At 37.8% G+C, this 19,239-nt stretch overlaps 1 protein-coding gene across 3 annotated transcripts in view; it reads right to left on the bottom strand.

Annotated features, from left to right (window-relative positions):
- reck (reversion-inducing-cysteine-rich protein with kazal motifs) overlaps positions 1-19,239 on the bottom strand; it is a 177,172-nt gene that overhangs the window by 152,463 nt on the left and 5,470 nt on the right. Inside the window, exons 2-5 of one of the 3 annotated variants that reach the window (XM_072571198.1) lie at positions 16,335-16,419; positions 15,923-16,000; positions 10,533-10,645; positions 2,744-2,828 (exon numbers count right to left, since the gene is read on the bottom strand). In XM_072571198.1, the coding sequence (XP_072427299.1) occupies positions 2,744-2,816 (73 nt within the window). In that variant the 5' untranslated portion in view covers positions 2,817-2,828; positions 10,533-10,645; positions 15,923-16,000; positions 16,335-16,419. The remainder of the gene's footprint in view (positions 1-2,743; positions 2,829-10,532; positions 10,646-15,922; positions 16,001-16,334; positions 16,420-19,239) is intronic. The other 2 variants (XM_072571197.1, XM_072571199.1) reach the window with 2 other exon arrangements.

Raw genomic sequence — 19,239 nt, forward strand, 5'->3', positions numbered from 1 at the left:
TTACACTTCATACCTACGTGGCTCCTTTTATTTGGATTCAGGACCCTAATTTCAGATATGACTACTTCACTCTTTATCTTCGTCATATTACAGCTGCTCTTCCCAAAGGGACTCACCACAAGATTTTAATTTATTCTCTTGTTACACAGTACCCAGTCTTGAACACACTGTTATATGGTTGCTTCCTTAAATGCTCTGATCTGAAAAAAACCATCACGTTCACATTCATGGAAATCCTCCTCTACATCATTGCAAGTTGCAATCTCTTTATCTAGCCCACAACACTACCTCTTTCCTCTCCTCTTCCTCACCCAGCAATACTACCTCGTCCTCTTCCCCCAATGTTGCCTCTTTTCTCTCCTCCACAAAACCTCTTTGCTCACTATGATCACACAATGGCTCTTTTGTTGCCTCCTTCCCCTTCTCCCCAGAGACCTCCTCTGTCACCTCCTCCTTTTATCTACCCTCCTTCATGTACTCATTTTTTATCCAAACCTCAAGCTTTCAGGTGGCACGGTGACAAGCACTGCTGCCTCACAGCGTCAGAGACCTGGGTTCAATTCCCACCTCAGGCAACTGTCTGTGTGGAGTTTGCACATTCTTCCAGTGTCTGCGTGGGTTTCCTCCCACAGTCCAAAAATGTGCAAGTTAGGTGAACTGGCTATGCTAAATTGCCCGTAGTGTTAGGAGAAGGGGTAAATGTAGGCGAATGGGTCTGGGTGGGTTGCTCTTCGGAGAGTCGGTGTGGACTTGTTGGGCTGAAGAACTTGTTTCCACACTAAGTAATCTAATCTACATCCCCAACTCTTTTGCTGCCCTCTGTCGTTTCAACAGTTTCCTAGCCATAACTGTCTCCTTGTCACCGTGCATTCAATCCTCTCTGGTGCCAGCTCCAATAGAACAGTGTTGAGGATTTCCATCTTATTTTGATCAGGAGCCCAGGCCGTCCCCCACACCACCTTGTTGAGCTTGTTCTCACTCTGCTCAACTTCTGCTTCAAAACTGAAGCCTCTCTCTTCACATGTGCTGCAAGACTTGCAGAGTTTCTCCAGGACTGTGAGATCATCTGGATCCTGGCTGTGCTTGCCTTTTTTGTGGGAAACATTAATTATTTTCATCCTGCTCAAGTCCCCCTCCCTTTTTTTTTAAAACTGGTACAGTGCAAATTGTAATAATGCCCATCCTGCTCTCCCACCATAATCAAGAACATCTTACTGATTGTTTCCAATTTTCAGCCTTCCCTCATCTTCAGCTGGTCCACTGACATTTTCCTTCCCTTCGGCAACTTGTGGATCATTGTTTCTTGAGACTGGCTACCCGTTGAAGTTCACTACAAAGCACAGACTCCCACAGCCACCTCAACTAGACGTCCTCACAAACTGCTTCCTGTTAGTGCTCAATTCCATACTCCCAATGATGCAATCTTCCACATCAGTACAACCAAAATGTCTTCTTTATTCTTAGCTAAGGATTTCCACCTACGTGGTGGATAACATCCTCCGTGCCTTTCACAAACCTTATCCCCACTCCTCCTCATCCTTCCCAAAACCATGCTAGGAGTTCCAGTGCCCTCACCTTCAACTCACCAGCCTCCATAGTCAAGAGTTTATCCTTTCATTTTCTACCAGCTCTAGCACAAAACAACCCTGCCCTCCCCATTGAATATTGCACAGGAATATCTCCTTCTGATGGTCCAATACTTAGTCAGCTGAACACCTTTCAATTCCCAACAGCATCTTTCCATGCAAATGTAACACATTGAACATCTGTTTTTTATCTCTTTCACTGTCCAAGCCCCCAAATACACTTTCCAATTGAAAAATTACTTTTACTTCTCTCCATTAGCAACTATACTCATTGCCCATTTACAATCCCCTCAACACTGAGGAGGCCAAGTGCAGAATCAGGTGAGTGTTTTGTAGAACACCTCGGGTTTCTGGCTGCTTGTCATTTTAATTTGCCATCTTGCTCTCACACTTATTTCCACTGAAATTCAAAACAAGCTTGAATAACAAGACCTTACATTCTGGCACAGCATTCTATAGGCTCATGGACTCAACACTGAGTTCAATAACTTTAGGTCATTACTTCGGCTTCCTTTTTTTTCCTGTTTTGTTTTGTTTTGGTTGGATCAGTCTTGTTTCTACGTTTATGACTTCACATTGTTTTAGATTTTTTTTAACTGTAGAAGTTCAAATCTCACTTTGAAAACAACATTTCTTCATAATATCCACTCCCACTCTCTTCTGCTGTTTTCTTATGACAACTTGTTATTTAATCTCTGCTCCATTACAGAAAGTCTTTGCTTTTCCTATCCCATTCCTCAAATTTTTATTCTTTGCCAGGAGTAATAAAAGATAATCAACCTAAAGCATTAACTCTTTCTTTCTACAGATCCAGCCTGTCCACTGAGTTTTTCCAGCACTTCATGCACTTATACTTGTGAAAGAGTTTTCTGCTTGCACTCAGGTAAGAGGGGCAAGTTCTGATTTGTGAATATAAACAATGGCTCAAACCATCAAAGTAAATGATAAAAACAACTCTCAGAAAAGGCATTAGCTTTGGTGTGTAGTACAGGAGGTCGTGGCAACATTACAACTGAACCAAATCAAATGTATACACAGCGTGACTTCTCCGATGCTGTCCATCTTTGTCCTGACTTTCCTTCCAGAGTATATATGGATACTATGAATAGGACATACAAGGCCAATATTGAACTGCTCCATGTAAGCATATCACATACCTTCAGCTCCACATCTGAAGATCTTCAATGCCAAGAATAATAACGGAACTGCTAGGGTGCTGCTGTGGGCCATGAGGAAAAGTCACTGCAATACAGGATACGCAGTTTCATTAGAAACTAGCCATTTTTAAAGCTGTTTACCTCTCATATTTTACACATAACTTAAGGTTTAAATGTGATAATACCAGATGACATGATGCTACATTTCTCTCATACACAATTCACCAAATAGCAATTTTCCAGTAAATTGGAGGATATACTTATGTTAAGACAGGAGAGTTGTATTTTGTGATGCAGTGCAGAATCTTAAGTTGGATATGTAATTCATGTGATCTATTTTTTTTTAAGAGCAAAAGTGCAACTTGCTTTATTGGTCAAAGCTCTGGGTCAGTCACCACTTAAGTTTGGTTTTCAGCACAATTTACAAGTTAAAACAGGGCCAGTTTCAACTTGCAACCGAGGTACACCCAGCTCTCACTCTGACCTCACTTCTGGAATTCAGCTCTTTTGTCCACGTTTGAAACCATGGCTGCAATGAGGTCAAGAGCTGAGTGGCCTTGGCAGAGCCTAAACTGCGAGTCACTCAGCAGGTTATTGCTGAGAAAGGTGCTCCTTCAGAGCACTGCTGATGACACCTTCCAGCACTTTGCTAATGATAAGGAGCAGACTGATGAAGCAGTAACTGTCCAGGCTGGATTTGTTCTGTTTTTTGTGAACGGAACAAATGCCTGGACAATTTCCACATTGCCAGATAGTTGCCAGTATTGTAACTGTATTAGAAGAGCTTGGTTAAGGGAGCAGCAAGTTCTGGCACACAAGCATTCAGCACTATTGCCAGAATGTAGTCAGGGCCCATAACCTTTGCAGTCTCCAGTGCCTCCAACTGTTTCTTGATATCACTTGCAGTGAAATGAATTGGCTGAAGACTCCTATCTGAGATGCTGGGGACCACTAGAGGAAGTCGAAATGGATAATCAAGTCAGCACTCCTGGATGAAGATTGCTGCAACTGCTTTAGCTCTATTCTTTGCATTTTATAAATAAAAGCTGTTGCTTCATTAAACTTGTGTTCATACCTTGAACATAAATCAATTCAGTCAAATATTTGATGGTTTAAAATTAACTTAATTCAAATGTTCACATATACAATGAAGCGCAGGTGAAGCCACTCATGCTGATATAGCTCAATTATAAAAGATAATAATTAGAAAGCAGTTACAACATGTAAAAATCAGCTATTGTATGGTTTGAAGATATCAGATTCAGATTTATAGCTGGATTTGGAAATATCCAGGGTATAATCAGCTGAGTTGCAGATTTGTCAGAAAGTCCAAAAGGTCATCTAAAATTCCAAATAATGCAGAGAATAGTGACAAAAAAGAGACAGTATTAGTGTTATCGATTACAGTTGCAGAACATACTGTCTCCATGTTCACTCTACCTTAGAGAAAATTATGCTTCCTTTATAATTTTACCTCAATTTGACGCCATCTTAGAGAAAACAAACTGAACAAGCTGCAAAGACAAGCCTCCAAAAAGGAAAGACCATTTGTGAACATGTCAGGTCAATCACATAAATCATATACATATATTTGTCCTATAGTATAACACAAAAAGGTAGAAGATATTCTATTCATAAAGCAAAAGGCTTGCAATTATACAGTATTGGTGCAGAAAAAGACTGTATTACTTGTTTCCTTGATTTAATATTTATAAATATATATTTTAAATATATATATTTTAAATATATAAAATATACAATGATATATTCTATCATTAAAGGAAAATAACTTCTTTTAAAACAATAAATGGATCCTGGAAAATTGTCAACACTGCAAAACCACTTTCTGTTGATATATTCAACAGTTCAAGACAAAAGTACAAATTCAAGAAAAGCCACTGTTGTCTTAAATCATTTGCACGTCATCTCTTCACATAACAGTGGCATCTACACCTTGGAGACCCTTGCTCAGAAGAAACCAACTTGAAAGAACCGCCTGCATGAAGGAACACAGCTCTTCAAAAACAACAGTCGGTGTAAGGACTGAGAAAGTAATATCAGTGAACAAGGATATACAATAATTCTACCTCCTGGAAACATGTGTGAGTGCAAGAGAGAGTCTGAAAATGTGCATGAGAGAGCGAGAGAGCAGGAGTGCAAGAGTGTGCGAGAGAGAGAGCGCGTGAGAGAGAGGACAAACTCACTTGTTCTCAACCTATCTTCCATTGTAGAAAAATTCCCCAAATTCTCAAGTTATTGATTGGTGAAGTTACAGAAATGTATTAAATAAAGGGAAGTGGCCACTTAAAACAAATGCATTAATAATGCAAAGAAACAGCACTGACAGGATAGGCTAAGTGGTCTCCTTCTTAACAATTCGGTTCTCAACTGACATTCATCAACACTACCTCAACATCAAGAACATGAACAGAGACAAAAATTGGGGATATTAATAATAAAGGGAAAAATAAATAACAAATATCAAAAACTTTATATCATAAGACAGTCGAGCTTGGAGGCAAACAGTGCAGAACTGAAGGAGTTTGGGAGTGAAGCACAACAGCAGATGAGGCCAGAGTCTAAGAATGAGAGATTAAAAAGACCCAAGTACTGTGATGCAAATTGGTGACGGCCAGTTGCCTTCAGTCAGTCTTCAAGTTATTTCTCAAGTTTAATTAGACTAACAAATAGAGGCCTGACAGGGCACCTCCAACTCAAGGAACTCCTTCTGTGCCAAGTTGGACATGCAAGATCAAAAACAGAAATTGCTGGAGAAAATCAGCAGGTCTGGCAGCACTTGCGGAGAAAAAACAGTTTAAGTTCAGTGACCCTTCTTCAGAACCCAAACATACTGAAGAACTTTGTTTTTGTTTCAGATCCCCGACAGAGTTTTTGGTTTATTTTACATGAGCCTGCACGATATTTTTCAGGTTCTGGACAATCTTCATTCCAGGACAAACCTTCAGCTGGAGGAGCTCAGGTTTTGGAGCTTAAGCAGCAGCTGGTCTCAATACCGGACATTAGTAAGACTGAGAGGTGAGTGCATGAAAAACTTGTGAATAAGAACTGCACATGATAAAAGTATACAATCGAAGTTAATAGCTCATGGAATCTAAGGGAAAGTAACAAGTTGGATTTAGAATTGGTTCAATGAAAGGAAACAAACCTTTTATAGGTCCATAGCTGTGCATGTGACTGGACGATGGCTTCCAATGGGGGTTCTCCACAGATCTGTACTGGATTGCTGAACTTCCACAGCATATAATAACTTTGACATAGATACAGAGTCATAGTGATGCACAGCATGGAAACAGACCCTTCGGTCCAATCCACCCATGCCGACCAGATATCCCAATCCAATCTAGTCCCACCTGCCAGCACCTGGCCCATATCCCTCCAAACCCTTCCTGTTTATACACCCATCCAAATGTCTCTTAAATGTTGCAATTGTACCAGCCTCCACCACTTCCTCTAGCAGCTCATTCCATACACGCACCACCCTCTGCGTGAAAACATTGCCCCTTTAGGTCTCCTTTATATCTTTCCCCTCTCACCCTAAACCTATGCCCTCTAGTTCTGGACTCCCCGACCCCAGGGAAAGGACTTTGCCTATTTACCCTCTCCATGCCCCTCAATTTTGTAAACCTCTATAAGGTCACCCCTCAGCCTCCGACGCTCCAGGGAAAACAGCCCCAGCCTGTTCAGCCTCTCCCTATAGCTCAAATCCTCCAACCCTGGCAGCATCCTTGTAAATCTTTTTTGAACCCTTGCAAGTTTCACAACATCTTTCTGATAGGAAGGAGACCAGAATTGCATGCAATATTCCAAAAGTGGCCACACCAGTGTCCTGTACAGCTGCAACATGACCTCCCAACTCCTGTACTCAATACTCTGACCAATAAAGGAATGCATACCAAACGCCTTCTTCACTACCCTATATACCTGCCACTCCACTTTCAAGGAGCTATGAACCTGCATTCCAAGGTCTCTTTGTTCAACAACACTCCCTAGGACCTTACCATTAAATTTATAAGTCCTGCTAAGATTTGCTTTCCCATACATAAAGGGGGCTGACTACATAGTTTGCAAATTCAAATAAAAGCTAGGCATCACAATACAGGAAAGATGCAATCACTCAAAGGGAGGGTGTAGATGTACAGGGTACAAAGATTTTACTTGGAATGGAGAATTTTAGCCATCAGTAAAGTCTAAATGGATCATTTTCTTTAGAACTTGGGAGGCTAACATGAGATTTAATTGAGGTGTACTGAAACAATGGTGGGGTGGGGGGGGGGGGGGTGGGAAGAGGGAGGGCATAGTGAAAGTCGATAGAAAAAATACCTACATTTTAGTAGAGATGGAAACAAAGGAACAAACAAATCAGAAGGCACTGATGTAAAGTAGTTCGTCAAACTATTACAGGAAAATTAATAGCATTTTTTCCTCATCCAGTGGGCAGCAGGAACAAAAGTCATTGCATTTTAAAAATAAACACGAGTTCTGTAGGTATAGGATATAGGTTAAAGCCAGAAACTGCAATTAAACATGACAGCTACTCTTTTATTCCCACGACCATGATGGATGAAATGGTCCACTGCACCAGATATCTGTCCATGTTTCTTCCTACATTGTTAAATTGTGCACCAAAGGTCAAGTGCCCAGTACACCTGAGCATTCCCTACCTCATTCCCCTCCATTTCTGCTAACAGAGACTAAAACCGTCTTGGTCCTGAACTTGACAGCTTTATCCCTAAACAATGGAGTTGTTGCTTCATCTCTCATTCCTTTAAAATGCTGCATTCAAAAGTTAATTTCTAGCTTTTCTTGACCAGTGTCTGGAACCTTTCAGTGAGGGCAGTCTTTAGACATTTTCTAAGCTAAATAAAATGACATAAAACTAATTGCTGAGCCTTAAATCATGAATACACTCTTGGTTTTGAACACATATTTACATATAACTCTTCTTTGCAGAAAATTAGCAGTGGGACCACTGTTTAAAGTGTGGGATTAGCAAAAATTCTTTTGAACTCTGAGCAAACAGAAAAAGAATCAAGGAAACTTGTGAGCGGTTCACACAGCAATCTGAGGGCAGAACCACAGCTGGTAAGGTTCAACCACAGCTTGCGACCACAGCTGTCAAGGCCACTTGCCTAAAGATAAGAGAGTATGCTGCCTGCATAAGATAAGCAAGAGTGGGTAGAATGCAAAAGAATGCAACATTTATCTACATTTTATCTATTATTGTTTAAAACTGGTAAAGCAAAAGGAGATACCAGCTGCCGCCAGTCTATTTTCTCTGCTTAATAACGAAAATTGAATCATGAACCTTCTGTCGTATGTCTTTAAGGTGACTGACAGTTAAAAATTGATTATTGCAATAACACACATGACTTGATCTGGCACATATCTGATGTGATTGAAAAAGAGGTTTTATCTTCTGGAACTAGATGTATAAATATTTGTGTTTTTATACAAAAACGATTCACAGAATGAGAGCATAAGAGCATGCAATAAGTTTAAAGAGTTCAGAGATGCGTAGATATTTCCAGAGAAGGCTTTAAAAGATTAAAGAAATGAAGAGTTTATGAGAAAAGTCTTCCAAGCTAAGAAAACATTTAAGAGCAAGACCTTAACTTTAAGAAGTCAAGCCAAAAATATTGGAAGATAGTTAGATGCAGCGCTTGCATGCAAAAGTTCAGTTTCCCAGAACATGTTGAAACATCAAAGGAACTAGCATCACTCCAGATATGACAACGTGCAAGCGAGAGAACTGAGGCGAATGACCTAGAAGAGAACCAATATTACGTCTATATAAAAAAATTCATCACTGTCACATCCCACAATTTTCACTGAGAACAAAAGCCAAGAATTTGAAGTTAACTTCTGTCACTTTTTTTTAAAAAAAGTAACAGCTCGGATTGTTTGCCTTGCCTATTTAAACTGATTGACACTAAAAGGATAAATACTTAATAGAAAACATTATGCAGATTGGTCAGTTAGTTGAATTTGGTAAGAAAAAACGTTTTATCTACGTTTTAAGTGGCTAAAGGATTGTCAAGATTAGATAGATAGAAAATGGAAAGACAAGATTTGTCATATTACAACTGCCACATTACAGATATAAAATGCATTTTGGAAAATTAAATTCAGGTGCAAACTATAAAATAAATGGCAGAACTTAGGAATGTTGACAGAAGGATCTGGGTGCCCAAGTCCACAGGTCCCTGAAAGGGGCAACACAAGTGAATAAGGTGGTCAAGGCAGCATACAACACACTTTCTTTCATTGGCTGGGGCATCAAATATAAAAGTTGGCAAGCTATGTTACAGCTGTACAAAACATTACTCAGGCCATGTTTGGAATATTGCATGCAGTTCTGGTTGCCCCACGGCCAGGTGAACGTGAATGCTTTGGAGAAGGTGCAGAGGAGGTTTACCAGGAAATTGCCTAGTCTCAAGGATTTTAGTTATGAGGAGAGGTTGAATAAACTCAGATTGTTTTCACTGAAAAGACGGAGGCTGAGGGGCAAACTGAAAGAGGCCTACAAAATTATGAGGGGCATAGATAGAGTGGATAGTTGGAAGCTTTTTCCCAGGATGGAAACATCAACTACAAGAGAGTACATGTTCAAGGCGAGAGGAAGAAGGTTTAAGGGAGAAGTGCGGGGAAAATATTTCACATAGAGGGCGGTGGCTGCCTGGAATGCACTGCCATTGGGGTGGTGGAAGCAAGCATGTTTAAGATGTATCTTGATAGATAAGTGAAAGGAGGCAAACAGAGGGATAGAAACCACATATCAGCAATAAGTAGCGTTTCGAAATAAGGATTAGGAATAGGCACAGGCTTGGTGAGCTGAAAAGCCTATTCTTATATTGTATACAACATTATAAATTGAGGGCCAACCAGAATAGCTGAAAGGAATATGCAATTATATTATTAAAAGCAAAAAGCTAATCAGCATTACATGAAAACAGGCTTAAAACACAATATTTATGCAAAATTTTCTCAGCTACACAAAACCTCCAACTGTGACATAATCCTGTCAACTTTGTGCCGTTCTTGGACACAGAGCATAACTTTAATTTCTATTAAGTGGAGCTCAGCTTTAATATTTTTAAAGTACATTTGAATTCATATTCTTCCCATGGGTGAATAATTCTGTTAGCTCACTAAAATACCTAGAGCACACTTCTGATAACTCTAAATTGGTACTAAATATGGTTATTAGAAATGCACTAGTTACAAAATATTAGTTCATGAATTGTTGTTTTGCTTTCTTTGTCTTGGGAGCAAGTTCTATGATTCTACTCTATAACTTACTTATTGACTCAACAGAACACAGTTTTGAAAATTGGTTGGTTCAAAAATGTTTTAAAACTAAACTTTAGGCATCGAATAAGTCCAAAGAACTTTGCAGCTTGTTCTTTCCTGAAAGAAGTGAAAATGTTAAAGACTGCTCAATGATTTCTGATTAATATTCATTACAATTTACTTAGGCTAACATCAGTCAATTGAGATTCTAACTATTGCTCATATTTCACCTCTGAACACAGAATTCCAAAATTCTGTGACTTTAGTTCAATGAAACAATTCAAAGTTTGTGAGAAGATTTGTAGCTCGGGTGCTCGTTGTTGTGGCACTGTTCGCTGAGCTGGGAATTTGTGTTGCAACACAAATTCCCAGCTCGGCAAACAGAACCACATCAAGGAAACAATGTTAAAATCTTAAACCATCAAGAGATTGTGCATGGTTGAAATTAATATACAACTCTAAGTACGTTGTTACCAACCTGATTTGGCCGAAGTGTTCTAATCTACAGCCAATTCAGAAACGCATTCTACATCTGCCAATGAAGAAATTACAAGGCAGTCTGTCTCTGTGGATCCCATTTATCCCCTTGCTCTGTAATGCAGAAGTGAAACTTGTAAAATATATTGCTTCTTCCATCACCTTTCATTTGTAACTGATTTTATATTTTGTTTTCTCTTATATTTTCCAAAACATCCAAAACAGATCAGATTCCTGCCTCTGCTACCAATATACCATGGCAACTACTCCATAGGAAGGAATCAAAACTATACAGAATGATTCCCAGATTCATTTTCTCCTTCTTCAAATGTACTCTCTCAATGACCCTTCCTTTAACAGAAACCTGATAAGCAATAAAGCTGTAGACAGGAAGCACTTACAGGCACATAAGATTGTAAGAGTTCACAATAATCTTCCTTTTTATAAGGGAGTATGTCAAAATCTGAAACATTCGGAAAAGTTTTCAATTTTCTTAGACTACCTTTTACAGAATTAAAATCATATTTGAGCAAGACTCTTCAAGGGTAGAATCGGAAAGCACTTTTGTACCCCACACGAAGGGGGTGGAATTCTAGTAAACTCTCACCAAAGACAGTAGGAATGATGGGTGAATTAAAATTTTCCAGACTGAGATAGAAGTATTTCTACTCAGAGCTCAAGGGATACGGAGCACATGCAGGTTAATGGAGTGGAGATCAAGAACACTGATTAGAATAAAATGGACAGATCTGAGGTCTGAATGGCCTGACCTTGTACCTAAGCAATTAAAAATAAATGCAATTCGTAATCTACTTACAAGTCAAACAATACAGCAGCCATTGTGTGTCTGAACTCCCTCCAAGTAATATTAAAGCCACATGTTTTAACCTGGTCAAAGGTTTTCCTAGCTGCAGGAGTCTAACTAGAGTATACTCTGGCAGTGGGATGCAACTTAATTCCAGCAAACTTTTCTTGGCTGAAACAGGATTTGGAATACATGGCCTGATAGGATGGTGGAAACAGACTTGAAAGCAGATTTTGCAAGCGAACTGGATTTATAGTTGAAGGTTAAAATATTGTAGAGATACAGGGGAAAAAAAAAAAGAGACAAGGATTACTCTTCAAATAAACTTGGGGACAGGGTGGTTGGTAGTGATGATGGTGGTTGGTTGGATGGCTGAGGCAGTCTTTCACAAATGCACCACTTCTGCACCTCCCAAATATTTTCACCGAAATAAAACCAGGTCATGTAAAGTCATATTGGTGTGCAGCAATAGCATTCCTGAACACAGTAAACAATAAATTTTCACTTGAAAGAATTAGAAATCGTTTATCAGTGAGAGCAAAATATTTTAGTGTAAGGTAGTGTAGCCAATTACACATGATGGCTGGACTCCAATTCTGAAACACCTGGCTAAAATTAAGACGACGACATTGTTTCTCTGAGAGAAATGAGAACGAAACAACTTTTAAAAATGCTTCAAAACAAAGTGCCACGTAAGGACCATAAAATTGCCTTTTCTAATTTGATTTAGAATTTGGCATGATCAAGTGAAGAGGAGGAATTAGTTCTCGTCTTTTTAACCACCTCAGTCACAAATACTAAGCTTCTTTTTTAGGATGCTATTACCACACTTGAATAAAACATACTTTGCTAGAAAGTGAAGCAGCCAATTGCCAAGACTTTGAGTTAAAGAAAGAAGTTTATTGTCTACTAATTCCAAAAGAAAAAGAATATCAAAACACTCAAAGATAGATAAGAAATTTAAAAGGAGAGGGTATGGTGCAGATAAGGAAAACAGACAAGTTACACATTTAAACAGTTCATTGAATCCTCAAGATGTCAGATTCTTAAGCTGAGATCACAGCTTTTCAGTAGATGACTTGTATCCTGAGCAGGAATGGTATCTGTAGGTATCTTGGTCAAAGGCTATTTTTCTAATTAGTATTTTCATTGGACTATGAATTCTGAGATAATGAGTGAAACAGGCAGGAACAGCGTTCCAGCTCTTGCAATCATATTCATTATTTTTTCTCACTGTTCTACTGCTCAAAAGCAGCTGCTGAAATATTGTTCAGGGTGTACTTCGAGTTCCATTGTCTTTTCAAGCTGGCTAACTGGCAGGCAAATCTTCAGTCTCCCAGAGAAATTATCACATTCATGTAAATTAGAAAGGAGTTGCAAATTTCCTGACACTGACCGAAGAACCTGGTTTAGATGTTGCTAGATACCGTGGTAGTCTCAATGCAAACCATTTAGCCAATGTGGGTCTCTCAAAGTTTTGTTCAATCTGTGCTCAGGTGTGCAGCGCTGCATTTTATATCCATGTTTTTTTCCTTTTATATAAAAAAATCTTAATCCATGAAAGGTCTCCCTGTTACAATATGGAGACTGACAGCTGAATCAAATCAGCTTTCCTACCTCTGTGTTCGGGATACATTAAAGACTTCAAAAGACTTTGAAAATAAATCCCAATGGTTCTCAACCAGACTTCTGATAAGCAATCCCAGACTCCCTGAATAATTAACTCTAGACTGGATTTGTAGTTTAAACAAAAAAAGCTATGCATTAATAATAAGTAAGTTTAGCAGAGCAAAAATAAATAAAAGTAATCTAATTGAAGTCCACGATTTAAACCCAACAACCTTTGTTTTCAGGCATTCGCATGAAAGACAGAAAAAACAAATAATTAAGGGATTAAAAAAAGAAATTAACAAATTAATTATTGGCCAGATTATTTGACCTGTTTTCATGGTGCATTATTCCACAGGAACGTATGATGTTACTTTGATCAATCAAGAAACAATATTTAGTTCATTCTGTGGAAGTTTCAACAGAATTAATAGATTAATTTCTATCCTCTGAATTCCCAATAGCTGAAATTGGGAGATTAGGCAGAGAGCTTTCAAATCTCAATGGTATAGCATTAACAGCCAAATGCCTTCTCTCAGAGAGACAATCCAAAGAAAAAGTTAAAACTTTCCAGCCACTCCCTCGGTTTGATCATTATGTTCTCTCTCACACTCATTGGCACCAATTCCCAAGTAGTAAACTCCTGATGAGAAGCTTATGCTCAAAATGTCGACTTTCCTGCTCTTTGAATGTTGCTTGACTAGCTGTGCTTTTCCAGCACCACACTTTTTGACTTTAGCCACACCATTTGACACTTTTGATCACCTGCAAAGACCTGTCATTCAGCCTACCGACACTCCACTCACACCACTTGTACTATATTTTTTGACGCTTTTAATTACCTAGAATTCTCTTGCAATGATATCTCCACCTGTAAATTTTGTGCTTGTGTGCTTCCTTCCATTTCACCTGACAAAAGAGCAGCACTCTGAAAGTTTGTGATTTCAGATAAACCTGTGGACTAACCTGGTGTCATGTGACTTCTGACTTTGCCCAAAATTAAGTCAGTTCTGTGAAGTCAGACTGCTGAAAATGAGGACCAATATTAGATACAATTGTGATCACCTGAAATTCACAGAATCTTAAAAGAAGCAAATGTCATGTTGATGATCCAAAGTCAAAGAAAATTCATTGAAAAAGTAGGAATGAGAATCTAAAAATATGCAACACTTATTCCTTGTAGAAGCAACAGTGATAAATTGCATGAATCTGAGAAACAGGAAATGATCTTCCAACCCCTTGAACCTGTTCCATCTTCAATAAGATCACATCCATCAAGCCTGTGAGATCAAAAATCTAATAGCAAATAGCTAAAGGGAAATAAATGTACAACAGAAGCAAAGATGCCAGTGAAATGAGTTGTATGTTTCTTCTCAATGCTTTTCTCCTATAATCTCAAATCCACCATATTCCCCTTTAAGTAAGGTCAATTATGCTGCAACTAAAGTGCCAGAAAGGGTAAGATGATGCTGGCACTCAGTGCCAATGCCTACATGCATTCTTTAAAAACATTTGGAATACTGGAAACCTTTTGTTCACAATACCTCACTAACTGGAAAAAAAGTGTATCGCAGCACAGTTTATATGGAGAAGAAATCTTGGAGAAAATAAGATTAGTTCTTTTAATTGTCTTCATAAATGAGACTATTAGAACAGAAAGTACTTGCAACTGTGTAATGTAAACCATTTAAACAAGTAGTTCTTTATTGTTTAATAAAAAAATTTCATACTCCATGCAGTGAGTTATTTTCTCATTTCCCTACCTGAAAGGAAACAAACATGCATTTATTTAGTGCCTTTCAAGATCTTAGGATATCCTAAAGCATTTTAAAATCTAATGAAGTATTTCTGAAGTGCAGTCATTGTTCTAACACTGGAACTGCAGAAGTTAATTCATCTGCAACTCCTCCAATAGACAACAATGTCATATTCACCATAATCTATTATTTAATAAAGTTGATCACAGGATAACCCCATTTCTCTTCTTTGAAATGGTGCTAAAATATATTTATGCTCATCTAAGAGCAGACGGGATCTCAGTTTAATGTCTCATCAGAAAGGTGGCATTGAGTATCAGCCTAGAGTTTGCCCTGGAGAGGAACTTGAAGTCTCATAAAATAACTCTACTTAAAAGAAATTTATTGAGAGCTTCAGATCACACGCTGACTGGATGTACCACAATTGCTGTAATGGATTCAATTCCATTTAAGACAATTTTGCTGATCACATTTGGCACTCTGCCTTGTATAATCTAAACTCATACTAAGCAGCACATTCCAGTTGCAGTTCCAATGTTAGAACAATGACTGAACTTCAGAAATACTTCGTTAGATTTTAAAATGCTTTAGGATATCCTAAGATCTTGAAAGGCACTAAATAAATGCATGTTTGTTTCCTTTCAGGTAGGGAAATGAGAAAATAACTCATTGCATGGAGTATGAAATTTTTTATTAAACAATAAAGAACTACTTATTTAAATGGTTTACATTAACACCAAAGCCTGAATTTCCATCACCCTGACCTCATCAAACTGTTGCTTCTTGATTCAGCAAATGCTCTGCAATTCTCAACCATTCCTGCCGATACGTGTATGTTCTCATCCATCCTCTACAGCCACATATCTCCTCGTACTCACGTTAGTGTACTAAATGCAAGCATTTGGAGAACATTATCTGTACTTAATTACTACATTAGGAATGCAAGTTGTTAACAAATGAAACTACATCAAGAATTCTTCAAAATCAAACATGGCTACAGTAACAAACATCCGCTTAACTAAGAGAGTGATCAAAACAAGTAGAACAAGAAATGCAGAATCAAAAATCCAAACAAGTCAATTTTTATTTTGAAAACTAGTATTCAAATTCAGTAATTTCTTCAGTTTTAGGCTGTCAAGTTTCCTTTTCGACCCTGATGTAAGTAACTCAAACAATGGGAAAAGTAGAAAATCATTCTAAAAACAGTCTCTGTAAACTTACCCATTAAATTGGCTTCATGTTACAAATATCCAAAGTCTATGTAGGCCTTCCTTTACATTGTTGGTTGAGAATTTTCACCTGAGTTAGTGAGGGAATGAAAGATGGATCAGAGAAGGTATTGCCTCAGCATGTCCCTCTGAAACTACAACATCTATAGTGTACCATAATATCATGCAGAAAAAAAACAAAAATATAAACCACATAACAATTGGAATCAAAATATAATTTAAGCATTTTACACAGTCAAAATAATTCATGATTTTTTATTAAAATGGTGTGTTCCAAGTTGAGCTTTTTTACAATATTGAGAGGAACTAACATTTGTGCTCAGAATGGGGATATTGATGATGCCATTGACTCCAGCTGTAGCCTTTACAATCATTAACTCAGATTTGGGGATGGTGATGACTACCTTTTTTCCATGGTGTTCAGTGGAGACTCAAAACCTCCCTGGATATTGCCACTTCCAACAACAGTTTCAGCAAGAGTTATAAATTCTATATGGGAAGAAATAAAAAGTTATGAAGTCACTGAGAAAGATCCGAGAAAGAATAAGCAAATAAATAGAATACATTAATCTTCAGGAAATATTGCAAGTTTACCACTGAAGGAAAGGCAAAACAAGTTAATTCATAAATGCAGGTTTGAGAGGATGAAAAGCAGTTGTGATCGAGACCAGTAGGGTACTTAAGGGAAAGAAAGTGGATGAAAAGATGATGCATTGTAAGACAGAGCATTGGATGATAACAGAACAGTGGAGTTAAGTTGTTGATTGCACCAGCTGATACAACACTTCCTTTTGTGGTATAAATATCTATGTTTCTTTTACATTTAAGTCAATTTTTTTCAAGTGTTAGAAATCTTCAACACTGTATAAATCTGCGATGTTTGCCTCTTGGAACCAGTAGGGTATGCACTTTTATGTTATGATGCACTGTTACATTACAGTAGCACATAGCCAGTCAATTTCAGAAACCATACACATCCCCAGCAATCCATAAACAATGGCATATGACATTGCTCATTAGCAATTAGAAGCTTACATAAAATCACAGATGAGCAAGCCTTCCCTTCCCCAAAAACTAATGTGTTCTTTGATTGTATCAGAAACTTCGATTTTACTTAGCAATTTTCATGTAGCAAAATACCCCGAAGGTGCTTCACTGGATCTCATCAAGCAAATCTGAAACCAAGCACGTAACATTTTTTTTTCAGTAGCCTCAGAGATACTTTAATTTAAAAATGTTTGAAATTCATAATTGTTACGGTTTTGGTTGACAGAACTATACCAGGAGGCAATCGACCATTTGAAAGCCATATTAACCACCGTTTTAGCTACACCAACCTTTTCAAACATTTTAAAGTCGCCATCGATGCTAGTGACATAGGAGTTGGAGCTGTACTTCTACAGGAAGATGAGGATGGGATTGAACTGCCAGTTGGTTACTTTTCAAAGAAGATCAACATCCACCAGAGGAAATACTCCACAATCGAAAAAGAACTATTGAGTTTGGTGTTGGCCTTACAACACTTTAATGTGTATGACATGAACAACGTGTCGGAGACAGTGATGTACACGGATCACAATCCTCTTATATTCTCTGAACGCTTTAAAGACAAGAATATAAGACTATTTCGTTGGAGTCTTAGGTTACAGACTTTTAATTTAAAAATAGTACATGTTACGGGTAGTAAGAATGTAATCGCAGATCGTTATCGCGGATTTAACTAATAAAGTTAGATGAGATTTGTATTTAATGTTTTACATATTATATATGAAAGGTTAAGGTAAACTTAGATTAAAGTTATCAGTATGTTAGGGTAATGTGTTTAAAGTAAAAAAAAGCCATCTTTTCATGATGATGGTTTGTTTTTTTCTTAAAGGAGGGAGGTGTTATGAAGATGTGGGTACATTGTACCTTTAAAGAGAGTTAAAAGCTAGCAGAACTACCTGACAGCACCAGGTGTTCTGAGTAAGATACAATGTAACCTTTTGGTCCAGCAGCTAGGGTAGCTGGTTGCCTGGAGAAAAAAACAAATTTGAATTAGGCCAATCAGTTTAAATTATACACTGAAAAAAAACCAAACTCCAATCAATTTTGAATTTAGTACCTTAACAATATTAAAAACCGATGCTTTGGGGGTATAAGACCGGGAAAAAAAAACTGAACAGTTGGGAGAGAACTGCCAAAAGACCAACAGATGTAGGTTGCTGGTCAGAACTCTCTGAGGTGTACTGGTGTTGAGAAGGAGTTTGCATAGAGAAAACCCATCAACACCAACCTGGAGAGCAAATCCAAAATGAGAAGATTCCACCGCTGGCTGGTTTTAAAATTTGTATTTTTCAGTAAATCTTAATCGGGGGTTTTTATCAGACTATTATAGAAGGGAAACTAAAAAATAGATTAGAGGAAGAGCTGTAAATAGTTGTAAGTTAATTACTTTCATACTTTAACAAATAAAGTTGGTAATTTTTACTTTACTTAGTTCTTATCCTCTCGAATTTTCACAGGATTACTGCACATGATAAATCTTTGCTATGTTGCTGGTTTAAACTAAGCAGGAGGGTTTATTTCGTGTCATAACAGTTCAGAATATAGTAATAGGAGAAAGGTAATTCAGCCCCTCCCTCCATTACAATTATAACTTATCTTATAGGTGATAGAACCTTTAAATAATTTTAAAGCAGAGGTAGATAGATTCTTAATTACCAAAGGGATGATTATTGGGGATATATAGGTATTCCAGCTCAAGTTAAAACTAGATCAGCTATGATCTTAATAAATGGCAGATAGGTTGCCTACTCTTGTGACAATATTCCCTAGGATGGTGATCATAATATGATAGAATTTAATATTCAGCTTGAATGTGAGAAACTTAGGTTGGAAACAACTATCTTTAACTTAAAGAGAATTATATGAAATAAGAATACAGTTAGCTAAAGTGGTCTGGGCTCATAGATCAGCAGAAAAGACAAATAAGCAGTCATATCTACTGTATAATTTCAAGGTCTTCCTGTGCTTTCAACACAAAGAAATGTGTAACAAAGCTTACCTTATGAACATACTGATTAGTAGCAGTCATTTATGAAAATGATTCATGGCTCTCATCAGAAATATATCCCAGTGAGGAGGAAAGATTTAAAGAGAGGGATAAACCAACCATGGCTAACCAAGGAAGTTCAGGAGAGGATCAAGTTGAGAAAAAAAAACTCCTTCTCAAGGTCAAAGTCAGCAATAGCCCTGAAGACTGGGATAAGTTCAGAGTACAGCAAAGGACGATTTTAAAGATAAGAAAGAGAGGACAAACTTGCAAGG

The sequence above is a fragment of the Chiloscyllium punctatum genome, chromosome 5 (genome assembly GCF_047496795.1).
Source record: "Chiloscyllium punctatum isolate Juve2018m chromosome 5, sChiPun1.3, whole genome shotgun sequence".
Lineage (NCBI taxonomy): Eukaryota > Metazoa > Chordata > Chondrichthyes > Orectolobiformes > Hemiscylliidae > Chiloscyllium > Chiloscyllium punctatum.